This window comes from Haplochromis burtoni, unplaced genomic scaffold (genome assembly GCF_018398535.1).
Source record: "Haplochromis burtoni strain Fernald_Lab_line unplaced genomic scaffold, NCSU_Asbu1 Contig_7, whole genome shotgun sequence".
Classification (NCBI taxonomy): Eukaryota; Metazoa; Chordata; class Actinopteri; order Cichliformes; family Cichlidae; genus Haplochromis; species Haplochromis burtoni.
In genome coordinates this window covers 1,966,476-1,981,058 of record NW_024582368.1, presented here as the reverse complement: position 1 = coordinate 1,981,058, position 14,583 = coordinate 1,966,476, and the positions used below count along the sequence as shown (strand labels likewise).

The following is a 14,583-nucleotide window of genomic DNA, read 5'->3' as shown; positions in this document are numbered from 1 at the left end:
CCATATGTTTTGATCATCAATACATTTCAGCATCTCTATGAAAACTAAAGCTTTTTTAGCCAGTCTGGAGTTTTTAGGTATGTGTTAACTCAAAGCCAAGGCAAAAAGACATCAGCGGGTGATCTCAGAGAACCTATTGTTGCTGCCCATCCATTTTGGAAGGGTTAGAATTATATCACCAAACACTATGACCTTCATTATTGTACAATTAGAAAGATTCTATACATGGGAGAATTTCATGGGACATCCCAGTAGGGTCCCAGCAGCAAGGCCATGGGGTCATAATTGGCCTGACAAAAACTCCAATCACTCCAATCCAGCCCACTGGACTGCTTTGGAAAATATTAAGGAGGGCATACATTGTGGACTTCCCACTAATAAAAGACCTCCCCATGGACATTCATACTACACTAAAGTAATAGATAAAAAGTTAAACGACAAAAAAGTTCATTTTTTCACTATTATAGAAACTTTTTGTTTCACAATAAAAAGACAAAAATGTACATTTTCTTCTAATTAACAAAACCTTTCAGTTTTATAATAACTGCAGGACAGTCTGGGTAACAAACTATCTGAACTTGTCTGTCATTTTTTACATTTATTTCTTACAATTTAAGCCCAAAGGGTCATTCTTTTTTTTTCAGCAGCATTTCTCTGTTGTTATCTCTGAGTTCAAATGTGCAGTTGAACTTCTGTACAGTGATAGATACCCAGATAAGTTTATCTGGCCCACTTAAGATTAAAGTGGGCTGTATGTGGCCCATAATGTAAAATAAGTTTGACATCCCCACCTCTGCCTCAGACTCCTAAATGTTAAAGTTCATGTACAAAGTACATTTAGAAAAAGACTGAATAAATATGGCGTGTTTGAAAGGGTTGCCAGCACAAGGCCTCTTGTCTCTAAAAAGAAAACATTAGCACAGTTTAGGTTTTCAAAGTTGCATCTGAGCAAATTGAAAACACCTGGAACAATGTCGTCTGCACAAATGAGAACAAAGTGGAGATGTTTTACCACAATGTACACTGCCACATTTGGCAAAAACCAAACACAGCATATCAGCACAAACAACTTGTAGCAACTATAAGCTTGGTGGTGGAGGCACGATGTTTTGGGCTTGTTTTGCAGCCACAGGTCCTGCGCACCGTGCTGTCATTGAGTCGATCATGAGCTCCTCAAGTATTCTGGAGTCAAATGTGAGGTCATCTGTTTGGCAGCTAAGGCTTGGCTGAAACTCGGTCATGCAGCAGGACAATGACAGCAGCAAATCTACAACAGAATGGCTTAAAAAGTAAAGAATCAAAGTGCTGCAATGGCAAGGTGTTGCAAAATCTAGACCTCAACCACACTGAAATGCTGTGGCAGGAAAGCTGTGCGGAAATAAATGCTTCCAAACCCCAATAAACTCAAGCAACACAAGGAAAGAAGAGTGGGCCAAAATTCCTACACATGTGAGAGACTGATAAAATAGCACAGACAACATTTACTTCAACTCATTGCTGTTAAGGGTGGTTCAAAAGCTACTGAATCACAGATTGTGCTTAGTTTTTCGCACACTCCATGTGTGTTGTGGCTTAGTTTTAATGAAATAATGTTACAATGTAATATCACATGTATTACTGTTCATCTGAAGTTGTATTTCACTAATTTTAGAACCTGGTTAGGTCTATTTGTTTTATTATTATGTCATATGCACCTCAGAACTGAAAGAGCTTTTCACATGACTCTACTGTAAATGTATGCACATATGGGAAATATCTGTTAATATAGTTTATATATGTGACTCATTGCAAACGTCCGTTCTCCTAAAATTCTCCTAATTTAAGTCTGCAAATTTAAAAGCACAAGATAAAATTAGGTGTTGGAAAGCAGTAGTCATACTTAAGAGCCAGAATAACCTCTCTAGGAAATGAATGCCAGTATCTTCTGGATTCGTGGATATATGCAGGGATTTTTGCCACAAGAGGGAGCCGTTTTTAAGGTTTTCTCCATACTCTGCTGCCTTGAATCTGCGGGTTGGCTGGAAGCTGGGACGTGCTCGACAGAGTGTGCCCCATAGAGTCCTGATAAGCTGCACAGTTTATTGATTTCTTAACCGCTGGACTAAATGTCTAAAGTTATCCAGGTTTTTCTTTATAGCATATTAATATGTGTTTTCAGAAGGTGGCTGAATGTCATAAAGAATCAGGGAGGCCTGTTTCCACTCAAGAATAGAGAAATAGTAAACCATATATATTAGTAACTTGGTAAATAATAGAATATCTACACCGTCTTTATTACAGCAGTTACTCGGTTGACTCCTGGAACAAACGACGCGCTGATTGGCTACTGGTCCTCGGTGACGCAGAGCCGCGTTCATTGCATATTCAAAGAGCTTCTCTCTGCCCCGCTGCAATAAAGGCAGATAGCGGACCATGGGGAGCAAGGGAAAACTTTTTATACTGACATGTTAACGCCATGACTTTTGAGTAACACCTAAGTGGGACGAGGCTCCCGGCGTGAGGAGGACAGGGCCTTTTACAGAAAGAAGAAGAAGAAAAGGGAGCACTTGCCATCAGTTTGGGGACGGGGACGGGAAAAAAGCAACATTTGAGACGAGTCCAGCAAAAAAGAAAAAAAAGAAGCGGTGGAAATCCAGTTTGGACATTTGAATGGAAAGATGAGCTTGCTGTCTGCCATAGACACGAGTGCCTCCGTGTACCAGCCGGCTCAACTTCTCAACTGGGTCTATCTCTCCTTACAAGACCCCCACCAGACCAGCGCCTTTGACGCGTTCAGACCCGAACCCAACTCTTCCCACCCGGATCTCAGTTTCAGTAAGACTCCCGCAGCGGCGGATTTGAGCTCTTCCCTGAACTCCAACTATCTCAACAACTTCTTCCAGCTGCAGCGAAATGAGGTGAACTGACGGCATGCTACGTACAAATCCGGGATATCTGAGGTTGCGAGACTGTGGCTGATTTTAGGGAGAGTTGGACGGTGTTAGTGTTGTTTGTCTGAGCAGCAAATGTTTTAGCATGCAGGTTGCAACATAGGCTATTCTGGTATAACCGCCATGATATTTTTAATATGGACAAAAACCTAAAATAGTCCGATGAAATAAACATTTTTGGTGGGGCTACTTTGAATGTAGCTCTATTGCTATGTGCAGATCTAAGTGTTTTACATAATATAAAACGATTGTGTAGGCTTCTGTGTATATGATCGCAATACTAGAAGAGAAAAATACACCAGAAATACTCAGTAAATATGTCACTAACCCACTCATGGATTAAATACTTATGTTAAAATTAAAATTAATGTGCAATCTTTCAAGATCTAAATATCACACAGCTCATTTCCCTCCCCCAGATGACATGATTACACATGAAGAGGTCTGCTTTCAGCATATTTATAAGTTATGGCTCAAAGTTAATGTGGTGAGGAAAAATATGTTTTAATCAGAGAGGCAGGAGATGGAAATAGATCCCCCCCCCACCCTCTGCACGCCTCTGTCTGGAGAGAGCAGGCCACTGCAGCCCCTTGCTGAGGTCTGCTGTCTCTGACTCCTTCAAATAGACCAGGTTGTGCAAACAAAATCAGTCCTTGTTTACATATTCTCTATTTTTGTGCCTCCAAGTAATTTTAGGGAACCAACATGCTGATAATGTGTGCACGGTGCAAATCTGATACCCCATAGTGCACTCTGTGCAAAAGTGACCCCTCCATCTCTCCCGCATACAGAAAATGATCACACAGCGTGGGCAGAAAGGCAGTGTTATAATAAATAAAAATACACAGTGAGCAGCGTTGATTGCACTGCAGCCCAGTTTCTTAGATCTCTGTTCAAGTGACGCTATGTGTTGGAAACTTTAGTAGTGGATGGATGGTGTAGTCACCATCTAGAGCCAGTGTTCATTATAATGGTGGCAACCGCAGGGGGCTTTTGAAGTCACTTAACACGTAAAGTCATCTGAAAATGGGGCGTTCGCTTTATACATTACACGCAATTGTGTAATGCCATGAGAGTATAAAGTGTTTCAAAGTGAGGGAACACACATAGAGTCTGGAAACGGTTTAAGGGGTGGAGGGAGGGGGAGATTTTGCAACTTTCTATACCGGCTAAGCCAAGCAAAACAAACCACTGCAGAGATTTGATGATGAGATGACTAACGCGAAATGTGGTTGTTTTCACGGTGAAGGATCACACAACAGCCTGCTTGGAGTGAAATTGCGATATAGATTAATGAAGTCGCTGTCGACAGGGCACAAGTCGAGCACGCTTATCGCAGATTCGTCTGCTGACAGCTTTGCTCAAAAGCCTCCTTCACAACCCAGTTGCAGGCAGAAAAGCCCCCCTAACATATTTTTACTGTTAATTTAGAAACTATCTGGATTACTCTACCTCTTATCAGTGCACCTTTAAAGTTCCCAGGTGGCACCACAAGCCTGGCCTAAAAACAGCAGTGTTTTATTGACCTCCTGCTGTGTGACACCTCATCACCGGACCTGTGAAAACACTCACAGATGTGCTACACTTGTTCTGCCTGTCTTGGGCACACCGTGGCTGGCCATCCCCTCATCTATTGCCACACGGTACAAAACACACAACCTACAAAGGACTAGTCACTCAGTCACACACGCAAAAATAAACAAACCGTCTCACCCCACCATTAGCAGATGTGTGTGAAATCCGTTTCCTTTGGGCTGACAGTAGGTGGTTTGAAGCCAAACTGAAGAAATGCTCCGAATGTAAACAGAGCAAAGTTTCCTGTTTTTTATTTGTTAAAAATGATTTCGCAAGCTGCAGTAAAACTTAAATGTGTACATTTCCATTTGGAGGAGGGATGCAGTAGTACACAGAGCTGGAACACATGCACCAGATGGGAAACTGAGAAACTACAGAGCTGTAGTGCTTGATTTACAGCAACGACAAGTAATAAATGAACACGGCTCTTAAAGCTGGAGCTGGTTAGCAAGACAATCTTACAGTCTCCAGATAGAGATTTGGCTTTCAGCCCTGGTTAGGTTGCCAAGTGTAAGGTTTCTGTGCCGTGCAACATTTAAAATCAACAGTAACATCATTTCCCAGACACAAGCCTGTGTCCTAAAATGATGCATACCCTTCGGTTATATTAAAGAGTTTATCAGTGGATTTCCACATGCCTACGAACTCTTTGACATCTTTTCTCAAGAGCGGTCACTCGGATATTAAATGTCAGGCCAGATAATTAGTTAGGCTTCTCCTAGGTTAATTACCTGGCTGTATGAATATTTGCTAAAATCAGATTAATTTCACGTCTGTCTCTTCTGGACTGCGTTTGAAAAGAGGAAGACATGAACGAAAAGGGAAATAAGGAAAGGCAGGGAGCGCTTTCCCTGCTATTAATATTCAGAGAGCATCTTCTGCGAATTCAGTTGGCCTGGTGGCACGCAACAGTGCATCCTGTGTCTCCGAGCAGACTACAGACTCGGACGGCGGATAGTTTACCACCAGCAGTGCATGGCGTTAATGCTGATGTTCCGCTGGGTGGCCGGGGGAACATGCTTCCCATCTTGTTTACAATGAGTCATACTTTGTCCTGTGTTTCTCTGAGGACATGCGCAGTACTTTTCCAGTTCATGAGCACAGCTGGGCCTCGTGCCAGATGTTCCGAATTTAATGAGCGAAATTATCTTGGAGTTCTTTTTCCGTTTTTTTTGTTTAGTTTTTCTTTACTTTTTGTACAGCAGCAAACAGGACAGAGAGCACATTTAGGAACCTGGCGCGTAATCTAAGCATTTCACGAGAAGCAGAGTTTCATGTTAACAACAGGCTGTATCTGGTGTTATTTTTCAGGCCTTAAACAACAACGTGTATAAGAACGTGTCTCCCTATGGCTCCCTGAACAATATTGTGGACGGACTCAACTCCCTGACGGACCATTTCTCAGACCTTTCCCTCTCTTCTGAAACAAGAAAACCGAACAAAAGACCCCCACCCAACTACTTGTGCCACCTGTGCTTCAACAAGGGCCACTATATCAAAGACTGCCCTCAGGTGAGACTGTTAACACACACGTATGACATAATCTAGTCATCAGGTGACACAGATGGCTTATAATCACTGTTAAACCTTTCAGTGTGTCTCATTTGCTTAATCTTGACATTAGACTTCTTCAGTGACTTTTTATTTGGTTCATACAAACCAATAATGGCACTAAAATCTAAGCTTGCTGCAGTCAGTCACTCTCTCCCTCACTCTTTTTCTTTCTTCCTCTCTTTTTGGATCTGGTCTGACCTACTTGTTAAACAGACTGGGCTCTGTCTTCTGTAGTCATGTGTGTGTGTATGTGTGTGTTTGTCTTGACTGGCAAAACACTGCACAACAAAAAGACTACACGTTATAAGCACATGTTATGTCACGGCCATATTTTTAAACTCCCAAGTCAAAGGTGAAGGGTTTGAATCAGATCATCATGTTGACTGTGTATAAGTAAGTAGTGTAAGTGCCATTTTCTGACATGTAGCCACAGTTTTTATATCCACAGTTGTGCATCCACTTAAACTGTGGCTGTTACAGCCACAGTTTAAGTGGGAAATTTCAGTGGGAGCTTTCCTGTCTCTGTTTCCCACTGATTCAGCCTGTTATGATGCAGCTTTTTATCCTTTTTTTTTTTTGGCGAGGCACCATGACAAATCCACCTTGAGGTCTAGTATCGAGGTTACTGGGTACCACCAGTGTGTGACAAATGGGGCTCCAGCTGTTGTCAACACCCCTAAACCGTAGCTTGATTTGGAAAAGAAAAGTATTTATATATTTATCCTGCCTATCTGTCTCTCTGTGAACTATAGCGGAACATAATGTGTGAAAGGAAAAGCTTCGTTTGTAGCTGCTGTAGCAAAATTAAAGTGTATTTTCTAGGACTAGACTGTGAAACTGCTATGGTCCGATCTGTCATTATGTTGTTGTGTAGCAGCTTGTAAAGGCAAAGTCATGGAGTGCCAAGTGAGCTAATTTCATAGGGAGAACACAAAAGCACCTTCCCTTGGAACTGTGGAGTTTCTGAGTTTTTAGTTGGACCTTACACTCCCTCGTCTTTCAGTTGCCTCCCCCGTTTGTCTCCTCTCCCTTTCCCTGGGTGAGGTGCAACAGCCGAACCCCAGCCCTAAGTTTCTTTTGCATGAAAGTGTAATGAGGAGCAGATGTGAGATTAAAATGCTTTGACTCGCTTTATGACATATGATGACTGGTCTCACGAGGTCTGTATAAGACCACTGTAGTGATGAAATATCTCCTGGGCAGCCCCAAACTGCAGTGTGTGGGAATTAGATCATCTGCTCACAACTCTTCCTGGAATTTGGTTTTGTACTATATCATGCAACATGTAACGTTTTACCTTCCATCTTCCTTCAACTAATACTGTACATGTGGATGTGAGCAATGATGAAGTGATACTCGGCGCTGGCACAGGTGCACATTAAACGACTCACAATTTAGTGTCTTTAGTACTAAAACCATATCTGCTGTATATTAAGTTTCACTTTACCGTTTCAAGATGAAAAAAGGCTAAACTGTTCCTTTATTAAATAAAACCCCTTTGACAGCAGGGAGCAGTGAAATGAATCTTTCCATTGTGTATGTCAGAAACACCCTCACCCTACTTCTGGTTTGTATTTCAGCTGTTCGTTAAACTGCCAGCAGTAACTCAGAAAGCAGCAAAGTCTCCAAACAGCCTCAACACCTACCATCTCAGTTATTTAGGTCTCTCCTGGGCTTTTCCTCCATAAGCTTACCTTCCATTTGTGCTGCATCATTTACACTATTGCCCTCTCACCTGTCACTGCATGCCTAAGCCAAGGATAGTTCTTCCTTATTTAACCAGCTGAAGATCCGAATAATATATGTGACACACAAGCGAGAAGAGCTCTTCCTAAGAGTGCTTGCTCGCCAAGTCTGGTGTCATTCTCTAAACAAGAACTCCTCATTCTAAATGATCAGTACTCTGTTTTACATTGTGCAGTCGTGTGTTCGTACTAAGAAAGAGTTTGTCCTGTTCAGAGAGGCTTTGCCAATGAAAACAGAAGCTCTTGCTTCACTGGGTCCTGCAAAGTTTGTCATCCTAGTCCAGCACAGAGTATGTAAAAGCTTCCTCGTCTACTTCCCCTCACCGCCTTTTATTGAGGTGCTTTGTGCAAAGACTGTCAAAGGGTCAAGTAAGTTTCTCCTTTATTTATGATGCTTTCTCTAGCTTTTCTTTATTGTTTTGCTTTTTGAGTATATAGAGGTAGGCCAAAGTGCTAATACATTAATTGAAATTGAAGACCCCCCCCCCCTTTTTTTTTTAAATGTTTTTACATGTTAATATTGGAAACACAGGCAAGGTTTGTGGTTGTGCTGAGAGATTTATTTTTCAGGAAACTTGTAGCTGAGTGAAAGCCACAGGTCTGGCAGCAGCTGCCCAGTGCTGCCAGTCATGGGGACAGAGGTGTTATGTAAACTGGCTTTTATTCGGGAAAATGACGTCGCTCCCCTAGTTATGAGCAGAATGCCTCTCGCTGCCACGCTCTGGCCCCGCTCCAAGATGTCTTCCACTTGCACTCATGATTTGGTTTTGTTTAGAGGACTAATCCTCTCAACAGCTGGCCCCACCTCTGATTTGAGTGATCAGAGTGATGCAGTGGCTGACAGGTTTGCCAGAGGTAGAAAGATGAACTCATGGAAAGTTTCTTTGCTGTAATGCAGGTTTATGGGTGGGCGGGGGTGGATCTTGCTGTTGTATGTTTTATGCGTGTCTTTGAGTTACGCTGGACTCTCGACTTACAATCCCTCATTCCTGAACATTATGCAACCCCCTTGTCCAGGATCTTCAGTTAGCACTGCACGCTCTTATGCTTCTGAGAAATGCCAGATTGTTGTTGTTGTTGTCTTTTACTGGGAGAATGCCACAAAAATGTGGTTTCTCATCTCTCATATGAGGTTAACCAAAACTGCTGAACTTTTTGGAGGCATTGTTTGACAGCTTAAAAAAAATCACAATCAGCTGATTGAGAACATTTGGTCTTTTTAAGCAACATTCATTATTTTTCAGGAAAGATGCTTTTTATTTATTTTTTTCTTTTTATGAGTTAAATGCAAAGAGGCAGCTGTGGGTCAAGTGGTAAACTTGGTTGTCTACTGACTGCATGGCTGGTGGTTTCTGGCTCCTCTATCTGTCTCAACACTCAGAACCTAAAGCTTTTCCTGCTCCTATGGTAGCTTCTTCTTCAGTGGTGTCCACTCTCAAAATATGCATTCTGATACATATATTTATATATGCATTAAATATGCATTAACACGTTAATTAGTCAGCTTTTGTGGAGTAAAACAGGCTAGCGGTTTGCTCTTGTTTTCACACTTTGTGCTCAGCAGATGTTGCTTTATATCTAACAAACAGATGTGAGCGGTATAGTCTTTTGTTTTAAACGAGAGCTTTTATGCAGCTGTAGCATCAAACCAACTTACATAAGCCTTTGAATTTTCATTGCTTAAATTGCTGATGATGATATAGCCAAAGATGTTGTACAGGTTTGTCTGCAAGAGCACAGTGATCCCTATACAGATCCCTCTTTATCAAGCTTTTTTGTTCCCATTTGGACTGTGTTAGTGCGATGTCTATGTATTTTAAATATTTCCAGCAGAGTATGACAGAAGATAGAATCAACCATTTAATTTACCAAAGGCTTTTGCAGAGGATGCTTCACTCTAAAAGCACAAGCACTAACTTTCCCTCTCACGTCTATGGCTGCCAGTCAGTCGGCAGGCATCTCCACTTGCGTATATCTAATGCAAATCACTGCGATGGCATTTACGCCTCACGTGGCGTGAGTTTCAGCAGGAGTTTGTACTTTGTAACAAATGGTCTCCACGATCTCCCGTAAAAGTGGAGACGAGAGTTGACCTTTGAACTAAGGGCGTCCTCGGAGGAGAGGCAAAAGAGCAACGTGTGACTTTCCAGAGTGTGTGCTTTCCCGTCAGCCGTGGTGGTAAACATAATGACTTGTCATTACTGCAGCCTGCTTTGTCTACCATAACAAACATCAGTGGTTTTGACAAAACATATTTGCTTTTAAATTTTCCGGCGCTTGCCTCTGACAGAGCGGCGATCCTTTTCGGGTTTGGTTGGCAGTCACGCTGAGAGAATTGTGCAATGTTTTTAATGTTTCAGTTTGTTGTTGTATGTGTGTGTCTGTGATTTGTCAAAAACACACTGCAAATTTGTAATTTACCAGCGTTACATCACTGCACAGAGTGTTGCTTGTGTGTTTGCTTCACTTTAGGAAAAACAAGTATTTTAGCTCAGCGTGGGAACACCCAATTTCCTGCAGAGTGTAACTCCTATTAAAGCCTTAATCGAATCTGATTCAGGTCTTTAGCCGAGTTTCACCTTTCCAGCATGTGTTATCTCTTCCAGTTAATCTGAGCACGAGGATCTAACGTCTGATCTTTTTGGGGGCAATATTTATTTATCCGAGACTTCAAAAAGACGATATTCAGTGCTTTTAGCACTTTTAGCCAAAATTAATTTAACCATTTAACAAGGATGCTAGTTTTTTGGGGGGGTTTACGAGAGGCGGGGCTTTCACGTTTCAGTGGTGGTGTTATTGGTGTGTCAGTTCTAACAGTTAATTTAGAAACTGCTTAGCCTTGTTTGCGCAACTCTGCAGCGCTAAAACAAGAGACTTCATTACATTCTGCTGGTTATGATTGTTTAATCAACACTTCTGCCTTGCAATCCCAAAAATCTGATCATCCCTAAGACTCTCTCAGACATATTATAGCCACTATAATTAGCCCATTTACCCTTTCTGTTTCCCTTATAGATTTTATGAGCTGATAATTTAATTTTGTAAGAGATTTTAATGTAATTTAAATTCCTAGTGCATCAAAACTACACAGATGAATAATTTTGGGTCTGTGTCACCAGAAACAACAATAGATGGAGTGAATGGGGCTGTTGCTCGCTCCTGTTTATTTTATTCCTCTATGTGGCAAATTTTACAAGGGTTGAATAGAAAGCAGTCTTCTGATCACAGTCACAACTTCATTTGGTCTTTCAAAGATTCACTTTTAACCAGTTAGCATTTTTTCAGGGGACAGTCCCCTGGATACATCCTGAAAGACGTATTGCAGCGGGAGTTCCTGTGGTTGGAACAAGCACAAAGGTGTGGGCTGCCTTAAATAAGATCCAGAAAAAAACAGCTGCTAGTGTAAAACAGCCCAGTGGTGGCGAGACCTAAAAGGCTCAAAAGTGTGGCTGCACTTCGCTAGAAATAATACTGCCAAAACTGCAACAAGTCCTTTGCATGTTTGGCAAATCTTGTGCACATAGTGTGGCTTTTTCTGTCAGAGCTGTGGGTATGAATATTAACATAAAAGTGTCAGAATAATAGGATGCTGTCACTTCAACAGACTGTTGAAGCCACCAATATAAAGTGTCCCACATATTTAAAGGGCTCTGCACTCCAGCTTCCTATTAAAATTCAACTTTTTCAGTCAGCAGTAAGAAATTCAAGCACAGTCTAAATTCTGGTGTCATGTGCGACTTGTATCTCATATTAACAGTGCCGTCTTAAACCTTTGGCAAAACATTTTGCAACTCTTGTGTTGGAAACATGCTGCGAAATTGTCTAAACTAGCTTTCTATCCTTCTTTGCTATTCAGCCCAGTGCTGATTATTCACTAGTCCAGCAGATTATGTGAGCTTAATGTAGCTGGAGACGTTTGCAGTCTCCCTGGAGGCTAATGTTCCTGGGAGGAGAAAGAACCTACATCTGTCTTTTTGCTTTTCTAATCTATGTTTAACCCACTCTTTCCTGAGTTGAAATATATATATATTTTTAATGAAATACCAGTTTATTGATTTATTCAACATTTGTCATGAGAAAGAGTTTCACATTTTACCCCCACGATGCCCCAGGGGCAGGTTCTGACACGGCTGCACTTATTTTGCTGGGGCAGGGAGGCAGTTTGGATGTGTCACTGTCATGCCATTCAGCGCTATTGTGTTTGTCTGGCACAGAGAGGGCATAGTCTGAAAGCTTGAGAAGGACATAAGAGCAGAGAGACAGCGGACCAGTGAAAGGGGAGCGAGGGCACTTCCTCTAAATGGAAATCAAAGTTAAAAGAATGATAAAAGTGTGGTTTCCTGCCAGCTGGTTTGCGTTCTGTCCAGAAATCCCATTGTTCCTCTCAGTTTTTGCTGAGTCAACAATCACACCACTTCCTGTTTTGGTAACTGTGACACTTAAAACCCGATCTCTGGGACTCCAGCATGCTGTTACATTTGCCGCAGATAGATAAACTCACAGCTGTTTGCAGATTAAATGCTGAAATATGGACGAAGACACGGTGCACCATCTGCTCGCTTTTAGGTGAAGCTAAGCTGCCGTAAAGTCCGTCAGCTTTCTCGCTGGGAAGAGATTATGCACGTTGTGTCATTTGATTAGTCCTCCTTTTCATGCTCAGATGAAGGCTACACAGTCTAAATGATGTTAGAGGGCTCCATTAGCTTATTTTTGGATAGTTTCTTATGTAACACTTTTTCCATCACGTTGCTGAGCCAGCACTGTAAAATGGAGGCTTCAGATAATAAAAGAAAATAAACAATAATGTGTTCGGAGCTCTTGCTCATCACACTGCTTTATGTAATTGTGTTTTTGCAGCATGAGGGAAACCAGGTCAGCACTCATTTTGGAACCAAGTTTCAGTATCTGTTATGTTATTGTACTAGAGTGAAAAATCCTTTGTAAGATGTGCAGTTTTACCTCTCTACTGTTTAACAGATGGTACTGAATATATTGCAAAATATATACATGGTGGCTATAACAGTAGTCAAGACAGTGTTACGGTTTTTCAGCCCCATAATGAGGCCTCGGGAACTCGGGAACAGGATGGTTCACTTTTCACTCAGAGAGAAAGGAGGAATCAGAGGGTCAAAGGTCACATTTTCACTACAGCATGATGTCCTGTTAGCAGACAAGGGCCAAAAGCTCTGTTAGCTCATACTACTCATATTCTTAGGAGTTGTAGTAACACAGATTTATCCAACATCAGTTTATATTCAATAATCCATAACAACATAAAAAAGTCGATTTTGTTCTTCTGTGCTTGAAAATGCTAGTTTTGCTATTTTCTTTTATTTCCTGTTTTTTACAGTATTGGTAATATACTTTGTTTATCTTTGGGGTTTGACATTTCAAGATGCAGCCTTGTGCTCTTCCCTGTAGAAATTGTCATAGACTCTTCTCATTGGTTAATACACCATGTAGTGTGTGCGAGTCACTTACAGTGATGCTTAATAGCTATTTTGATGTTAAAATTGTGTGATTAGTTTCATTTGGATTAATTTACAGGCTCAAAGACAGATGTGAAACCCACTTTGTACAGGTAATTTAAATGATGCACCAACAAGCTATTTAACCGTGGTATCTCTCTGCTTTATCTCGTTAGTGAGCTGAGAAAGCCATTAAAACCTACCTGAATAAAATATCCAAGTCATACTGACTTTGGCATTTGTTTTAACTAATTGCTCCTAATTGAGACGATTTATATGGAAAAAAAAGAAACAACAATTTTTATTTTTTTTCTAAGACTAGGCTGAAGGAGGGGACGGACAAGCAGATGGACGGACAGAGACGCTGTGAGGCTGCAAGTGCTGGCACACTGGACTGAGTTTGGTGTCAAGAGATCAGGGACTGACACTGCTAGCTTTGTATCACACTTGAATGGGCACCTTAGGGAGAGACCGTGGTTCTGAATGGGAGCTATTGGGGAAAACCCTAGCGGTGGGAATGGAGGCTGGTAATTAAGGCAGTCATTGTGTGTCTGTAGGATATGCTAGACGGAGAGGTCAGGAAGGCAGGCCTGTATTGTTCGCCCAGCAGGGCCCTCACTTCATCAGAGTAGTGCGTCAGACTCAAGTATGTTTGGAGAGAGCCTTGAATCTTACAGAGAAGAAAAAAGGAGTACAACAACAAACCACACACAACGAGTCCTATATAGTCTGTTTGTCTATATGTCAACACTTAGGGGCCTCTTCTGTGGTTTTCATTTTCTGACTGTTTTTTGCTCTCTGTGTCATGAAGTTTGGGAGGCTATCCAGAAGCTGCAGCCTTGCCAGGGATCAGGACAGTGTTTGCAGATTAAACTAGAGTTGCGCTCAATAATGGGAAGCCATAGTGGTGTGTGTGTGCATGCATGTGTGCGTGTGCATCATTAGTAAGTTTTAAAAAATGTTTTGCACAAGGTAAAACGAATCAAAAAGATTAAAATAAGAATATAAAGTCACGTGAAGACATAGAGGGGTTATAGCTTCAGAAAGCATGACCTCTAAAAAACATTAAGTCAGTTATAATATCAGAGATCTGTAATAAATTAAGCATAAAATATAACATGGTGGTTTAATGCTTTTTAATTTATATTTTTTTAAAAAACACAATAAAAGCTTCACATCCCTTCAGTATGTGTTACTGAATATAATAAAGATATAAGTTGTTGTATGTTGTTTATTAAAGTAAGAAACCAGGTGAAAAATCATCATCACAAAAAATTAGAAGCTGTATTTTTTTTTAATAATGCTTATTTA

At 41.2% G+C, this 14,583-nt stretch overlaps 1 protein-coding gene across 1 annotated transcript in view; it reads left to right on the top strand.

Moving 5' to 3' along the window:
- The first annotated feature begins 2,361 nt into the window (after positions 1-2,361).
- zcchc24 (zinc finger, CCHC domain containing 24) overlaps positions 2,362-14,583 on the top strand; it is a 39,559-nt gene continuing 27,337 nt past the window's right edge. The window contains exons 1-2 of the mRNA XM_005914044.3: positions 2,362-2,897; positions 5,817-6,017. Of these exons, the coding sequence (XP_005914106.1) occupies positions 2,658-2,897; positions 5,817-6,017 (441 nt within the window). The 5' untranslated portion in view covers positions 2,362-2,657. The remainder of the gene's footprint in view (positions 2,898-5,816; positions 6,018-14,583) is intronic.